The sequence below is a fragment of the Pleuronectes platessa genome, chromosome 19 (genome assembly GCF_947347685.1).
Source record: "Pleuronectes platessa chromosome 19, fPlePla1.1, whole genome shotgun sequence".
Taxonomy (NCBI): Eukaryota; Metazoa; Chordata; class Actinopteri; order Pleuronectiformes; family Pleuronectidae; genus Pleuronectes; species Pleuronectes platessa.
Window position 1 is genome coordinate 19,533,322 of NC_070644.1, and position 7,524 is coordinate 19,540,845.

The following is a 7,524-nucleotide window of genomic DNA, read 5'->3' on the forward strand; positions in this document are numbered from 1 at the left end:
CATCACCTGACCATCACCTGATGATCACCTGATGATCACCTGACCATCACCTGACCATCACCTGACCATCACCTGACCATCACCTGCAGCCGCCGCCGCCATCGAGACGACCCCGGGAGCTGCGTCGGCCGAGCCACTACTTTATTTGTTCTAGAATAAGTCCTTATTGGGGATTTCCACACAGAGGAAAAATCTCCATAGAAAAGAAAACCCCGAAGGGAATTCCAGGTATATTTATTACCTGCTTATTGTAACTGCAAAAAAAAAAAAAACCTGTTTTTGTATGAAGAACCTTTGTGTCCTGAGAGTGAAACACTTTTCACTGATAAATTCTTATTTTTTGTGCTTTCTATATTAAGATTTGTATAATGTGTTTGGAAGTCAATGATGTATTAATATTTCCTCGGAGCATCCAGTGGAATTTGGAGCGTTTTCAGATCAATGTCACTGCAGGGGTTCTTCAGCCGTGTTACACAGTACAGAATATGATGTATATATGTATATCCAAGATACTGTAAGATATTTTGTTCAATAAACTGAGTAAAATACTCTTTTTTTTTTTCCATTTACAGACCAGACAGTGTTTTTATACTTGTTTAGAGAAAGATAGAGCAACGGATTATCTTCAGGATTCATACAGATCAATCTGAACTTCATCCCTGTTCCTGTTAACTCTGTGAATCTGGGCCAGATCCTCCTGACAATACTCACTCACAAGTTTTCATCCAAGTTTAACCCAGAAAGAATAAATACATGACCTTGTGTAGCTCCCCCCCCCAACACACACACACACCCTCCATCAGCATATTTAAAAAGACAGAAGCAGATGAGAGGCAGCAGAGGAGCACATCTAAACTTTAGGGAACAACAACTGGTTTTCCTGAGGACGTTAAGAGGACAAGTAACTGGTAATCAGGTCGTCTATACACTGGATTTTCAAAATATCCCATCATCTCGCACTGGTTGCGTCATTTGGAGCCAGAATCCGACCAGTAGCGATTGGTAGATGGGATTTTAGTATTTAAAAGCTCTCAACTTGGGGATGGATCACAGAAAACCACGTTAACATTTTAAAAGCATGTTTCAGTGTTTGAGACAGAGGCTGAACAGAGGAGCTGCAGCGATGGACAGTGAGGAGACCCTAACCCACTAATTGAAATGATCAACCTGAATATACAACCTGTGCCTTTTACCCCCTTGTTAGTAAGGTGGTTGGTTTGTCCCACGCACTTCAGCCTTATAGCTTCTACATGTGAAGATACCGGTGTCATATGGTCTGATCCTCATTATCCGGACGTGTGCATTGGAGGAGCAGAGCGTGGAGGGTCTGCAGCCTCATTAGCTGCCGGCTCTCGTGGACAGAAAAGAGAAGAAGAGGAGGAAATCCAGCCGGTAGCTGCCAGCTGTGTGTTCCTAGTAATGACATCACTGATCATTAGATGCTCATTATCAGTGTGTGGCAGAGGGGGGCGTGGGGAGGGTGTGGGGGGGTGGGGGGGTCGCAGTGTGTATCTGTCCGTGGTGTTTCATCTCTGCGGGAGAACATGTTTCCCTCCTGCACAGCTGTAATTACCGCCCACCTCCTCCCAGTGACACGCGGCAGCCGGCGCCCACTGGATGTGAAGGTCTCTGCTGACCTCCTGACTCCTCACCACTGACCTGCCGACTCCTCACCACTGACCTCCTCTCCACTGACCTGCCGACTCCTCACCACTGACCTCCTGACTCCTCACCACTGACCTCCTGACTCCTCACCACTGACCTGCTGACCTCCCCACCACTGACCGGGCTGACCACCGCCAGCACGCCCTGTGATGCTTCCCGCCTTTTCACTGAGCCGCGACCTCCAAGTACAAAGACATCCAACACACTGAGAACTTCACCTTCGAGAAATAATTCACACGGAATAACTCAAACATATTGAGCTGGTTAATTCATAGAAGGATTCATAAAAAGTTGGTTTTATCTTTATTGGGACAGTAAATGAGGTTAAAGAGGTCAGAACATCTTTTAACACTCATTATGAGGTTCTTTCATAACTGCTGCACAGTAGATTAGTATTTTCTTTTACTTGGGAGACTGAAGACACCATCACAGATGTGCATGATTTTGGTGCAGATCCAGATAAAAATGTGAATCTAGTGAATCTAAATGTGGTTTAATAAGGGAACTACTTATACTTAATACACTATAACTCCACCTAACTCTATACAGATGTTGTAATAGGACCAAGATCAAGTGTGTGAGCATTTCATTCTCCTGAGAGACGAATCTCTTGCAAACCCAAGGTCACTAATCGCTGATGTTTCCAGAATCCTCCGACTCGTCAAAGCAGCTTCGCTCGTTAGCAAAGCTCCAACTCAATTTCTAAACATTAAGGAAATCGTTCTGTGCTAATTGTTTACAACAGAATACAAATATAAAATATAAACATGACCTTTTGATCGTCTTTGGTTGGATTCACAGAATTGAGCTGGAGCTGTTCAGAGTTGTCTGGCTTTACAGCTGATTCCCTCTGAAGCCTGAAGTGACTCAGAGACAAAGACACACAAGTGGGAACACGACAAAAACGAAAAAACCGCTGAATGCTTGAAAAAATTATTTAATTTACAAATACAAAGTCGCTCCAAGGCCTCGTGTTTGAGAGGCAAATTGTTTTTTACTGTATCATCCCATGAGATAATGAAATGTTTGTGAAGAGAAGCTGCATGAATATAAGCTAAAGTGACTTGTCTCCATAGCTGCCGCCTTCTAATCCCTGCTGCGAGCTCGGAGAGGATCAACAGCTCCTGAAGGTTCCTGCGACTGACACAACACACATGTGCAGCTGCAGCGCTACACTGCGGGAGTCCCGACAACGTGTTGTGTTGCACATCTGCATGCTGTGGGCCGGTGTCTCTGTGAAGGTGGAGAAACAGCCTCTGTGTGATATTTCGGGAGTCCTGGTAGCTTCTCTCAGCCAGATGTTGGTCCGGTGTAGGAGGGAGGAGGTGCAGCTTGTTGATGCAACAATTAGGAGGTGGCAAGAGGAGAAAGGGAAATGACAGAAAGAAGAATGGAGCCTGGAAACAGTGCGGCTGAAGAGGAGGAGAGGAAATAGAAAATAAGAAATTAGAGGCTGAAAATAGTTAGTTAAGAGTTTCTGCAGGTTTCAAGGAGTTAAATTTAAATCTTTTTGGAAGTTTTATTACAATGAGCAAATATCTGCATCAGTGAGAAAGAACAACAACAAACTGAGACATATCAAACTACGCATGTGGCCCAAATACATCTCTTGAAAATAAAAAATAAACCCCTCTTGGAGCACAATGGAAAAAGTAGCTCTAGATAAAGGTTAACGTTATAAAGATATAAACCACAAAACAGAAATCCACTCATAACATTCTTTGCTATCAGTTCTGACCAACTGTACACACAGTGCTGATACTGATAAAGTAAATAAACAAGAGGGAAATATTTCTCAGCAAATCAACAAAACACAAACTTTCTTATCAAAGTACCAGCGACAGTTTGTGCCTCAGGTTTAAAGTCCACGTGTCAGTGCTCTTCTGTCTGTGGTCTGTCAACATCACATCAGATAAAATAGATTCATGCACATTTCCAGGGTTTAACATTGTCACTTAAAAGTCACGTATTTTATTTTACATGTATATATATTATATATATATATATTTTATGTGGTGAAGACATCTCAGGCTCGTGTGCTTGTTGTTCAAGTTTGACAAAGGCAGCCGATCACTGAGATCATCATCAGCGTGGTGATGAGGTGATGTCATGTGACGCACTATCTCAGTTGTCGGGGGGGGGCATCGTTTCATCCAGCCACTCGCCGACTTGTTTGGTGAAAAACGCCGACCTCCTGAAAGGTGATTCCAGGAAGTCCACGGCGGTCACACCCTGAGAGACAGAACCACAGCAGATCAAATGTTAAACCAGGTTTAATCTGGGCCTTGGGTTGAAGATTTGTTTTATATTATCTCTTTAACAAGAACTAAAACTGTCCAATATGGTTTTAGACGTGACACAAACAACAACATCATGACAACAATAGAACATTGTCTAAGACGTGGAACAACGAGACAAACCTCGACCCGCTGCTGGTTCTCACTCCAGAATGTAATCGCCTCCTCCGTCTTATAATCATGAACCTGGAAACACAACAAGAACAAAACCTCACTCAGCATTTTGTTTCCCCAACTATCTGCCATTATTATTAAGGAATCTATTGACAACACGATAATATGAGTTCAAGTCTTTTTTTAAGTCTTTTAGTTTCATATTTGATCGTAAACACTTCTGATGATTTGATTTCAGCACATACTTGTGTTGATTCCGGGGAGAGAGGAACAAATCCCTCCGCCCTGAACTCCCTCTGGCTCGTGGAGCAGAAATCCGTTTTGGGAATCGGTGGATTCTGTTCAGCTTGAATCCTTTCGCTGGGAAAACGAGTGGAAATCATCTTGTGTCAGTATTTACATCAGTGATGCTCCGACTGCCTCCTCACGCTGCAGCACCGTTCACTGTGTGTAAAGATGGAGGACGAGGCTGGCTGCAGTAAAGGTCCCAGCCCCTGCCTCCTCCGTGTTAGCAGATGGGACAGGGGCACTTTACAAAATGGAGATGCGTCGTCCATCTTCATTCACAGTCAATGCTCGGTACATTAAATCTTGTTCCTTCATGTGTGACGAATAATCGAGTAAATAAATATACATTAATAAATGTTTTCTTGCTCCTGCTCTGCGAACTTTGACCTGAATGTGTCGTCACACATGAGGAGACGTGGAAAACAAAGTGACAGTCACGTGAACATCCGTCTTGAATCCACAGAAATGGTAAACATGGAGATTATCTCGGGGTCGACAGGTAGATGAACTCGATCAGGAGGCCGAGAAACACTCGTCATGCAAATGTGTTCCCACACAGTCCTGAGAAGAGGTCTCATCAGGACGTGTGGGTGAACCAGGGATGCTCGAGCCTCTAACACTGTTCATATAGGAAGGTAATTATCTTAATGTAGATTATTTAACCCTTCGAGGTCTTTGGGATGTTCTGCTCATTTCTGAATTCACAATTAGACAAACGCCAGAGAGTGTTAAGTTCCCAAAAGGTGCAAATATGACATGTATGACAATCTATAGCCAAACTTTGTGCCAACATTTTTAAATAAACACATCAAATATGCCAGAGCTCATAACTGTGTCTGTCAACAACGATGCAGTATTAGTATGATCTGTATTTCCTTGGTCTGAGGTTTGGAGGACAAAATATGAAAAGTTTAAATAAATAAAAGGAAGAAATAAATGAATAAAAAGCTAAGAGCAAAAGAGATGAATAGATACAAGTTGGAGATGAGAAACTAAACTTGTTCTGCTCGTCTACATTTATTTATACTTGTCATTATTTGTCCTTCAAACTGAGGTTCCTGATTTGTCTGCATGGTAACAGCTTTGAAAGATCCCACAGAATTATTATTATCCTATCTCTGTCTCTTATGTTTGTTGGTTTTTCCGCAGGATGACGCAAAAACTACTCAACAATTTTCCACAAAATTTGTTGAAAGGATGAGAAGTGGGTGAAAAAAGACCTCATATTATTTTGGGGGCAGAACCAGAACTTGTTTTGGTACTTTATTTTAAAGCATAAGGAGACCGCTGGGCCTCGGCTGCTCTGACATCATGAACCAGTGATAAAGACTTAAAGTCGCTCAGTGGATCAAAGGTCATCATGTAAACTGGAGTCAAAAGAAACACTGATGTGATATAAAACCTTCCCCTGTTCAAGCCTCTCATCTGTTTCACTCTGTTTATTCATTTGCTCAAAAATGAAATTGTGTTTTAAAAAAAAAAAAAACGATGTGTCTGGAAACCCCCGTCTGGTCTCTTTGCAGGACTTGAACCCAGAAGGAACCAAGAAGCATTGTAGTGAACTTATAAAGTGCAGGGAATTTAGGGTAAGACTTCAGTGATGAGACACTGTCCACTACTGGACGAGCCAGGTTTCATCTGAGAGACGAAGGTTTGTATTCTTTATGAGAAGTTCACTGGAGCAGGATGTTAATGATCACATCTGTGGGGATCCACTCTATAAACCCCACTAGGACAACAGGCCTCCGTGTCAGATAACATCATAAAACCCGATTTCAAGGTATTACAGCTGCGATCAAACAGTAAAACAAAACCCAGACGAGTAAATATGACATCACTTCGCTCCGACGTGTTCCCGACAGGACCGGGTCGGTCACGGCAGCGCGGACTTACCGGATCCTCTCGGCCAAGAGTGTTTCCATGAGCTCGCCTCTGATGCCTGAACCACAGAAACACAGAAGAAGAGATTTACTGAGTGTTAGAATGAGGGCAAGGTTGTAATAGCCATCAGTGTCTGTGTGAATACTGTAATTTGGTATTTTAAATAAAACCTTTTAGCTCTTATCACCTTTCTGCCTCACGTTGTGACTCTTCGGAGCGACGAACGTTGCTCTCGATGTGGTGAGCCTCTCCAGTTCATGATCCTGGTTCATCGTGATAATCCCAAAGTGTCCACGTCTCTGGACCAGAGACGCGTTGTCCCCGTTGTCCAGAGCTGGAATGTTCTGCTGGAGTAACGCACACGAAGAGACACAAAAGTGTTACGATCAAAAGTAACGCAAATAGTACGACCTCTGCTAATTCTTATACTCTATATATTACATTGTGTTTTGTGTTTGCACTACTTTACATTTCAATCTCATTTAAGTGTTTAATTCTTCTTGTATAGTTATATTATAACATATTCTTTATATAACATGTATTTGTTCTGTACTTTAATACCCTGATTTACCTGATGGGAACCATTGTGGAATCTTATCTTATCTAATCTTATCATATCTTTAGTAAATAAACTGCATGTAAGTTTTATTTTAAATTGTACAACTGTTAGCTAGCTAGCTTCTTTCTGGCAAAAACCAAAACGTATATTATTAATAGACTGATTGATATGCATGTTTAAAAATATGCTTTTGATTTTCTTTATCCAGAGAGTTAGGATGGCTGGTCTCACGGTGGACATGGTGATGAAGAGATGAAGAGCAGGATGAGGAAGATGAAGAGTCTGAACTTTCTGATGCTGAGGATCTAGACTTTGTTCTACAAGATCAAACTGGAGTTGAGGGTTTGTCTTAGAATCCAGCTCCGCTACATGAAGAAGGATCCTTTGATGACTTTGATTATATTTTATCAAAGGGGTTTGTATCATGCTAAAGTTAGCTTGTGTTTGTAAACTGTATGTCTTGTCACGTGTGTATAAAAGTAAACACTCCTCATTACAACATGTCTCCACTCACCCCCTCTTCTTCCTTCTTCTCCTCCTTCTCCTCCTCTTCCTCCTTCTTCTCATGTTCCTCCTCCTCTTCCTCCTTCTCCCACATCTGGGACAAACATTTTCCTATTTCACTTCCATGTCGGCTCATCGTAGCAGCTCTTAGCTAACGGCTAGCAGCGCTAAGCTAACGAGTAGCAGTGCTAAGCTAACAGGTGTCACCTGGCAGCG

The 7,524-nt window shown here is 42.3% G+C and overlaps 1 protein-coding gene across 1 annotated transcript; it reads right to left on the minus strand.

Annotated features, from left to right (window-relative positions):
- Nucleotides 1-3,789: 3,789 nt before the first annotated feature.
- spag8 (sperm associated antigen 8) lies at nucleotides 3,790-7,524 on the minus strand. The gene is made up of 6 exons (XM_053410672.1): nucleotides 7,319-7,524; nucleotides 6,433-6,592; nucleotides 6,258-6,303; nucleotides 4,322-4,436; nucleotides 3,987-4,148; nucleotides 3,790-3,897 (listed from the first exon to the last, which is right to left on the minus strand). The coding sequence occupies exons 1-6, from the start codon at nucleotides 7,442-7,444 to the stop codon at nucleotides 3,790-3,792; spliced, it is 717 nt and encodes a 238-aa protein (XP_053266647.1). The 5' UTR covers nucleotides 7,445-7,524.

Excerpts from the sequence above, each read along its gene's own strand:
- spag8 (XM_053410672.1), bottom strand. The coding sequence starts at position 7,444 with ATGAGCCGACATGGAAGTGAAATAGGAAAATGTTTGTCCCAGATGTGG. Across the intron at positions 6,304-6,432 it reads TCACAACGTGAGGCAGAAAG|GCATCAGAGGCGAGCTCATG; the intron begins GTGATAAGAGCT and ends TCTGTGGTTCAG. Across the intron at positions 3,898-3,986 it reads ATTGGACAGTTTTAGTTCTT|GGTGTGACCGCCGTGGACTT; the intron begins GTTAAAGAGATA and ends TCTGTCTCTCAG.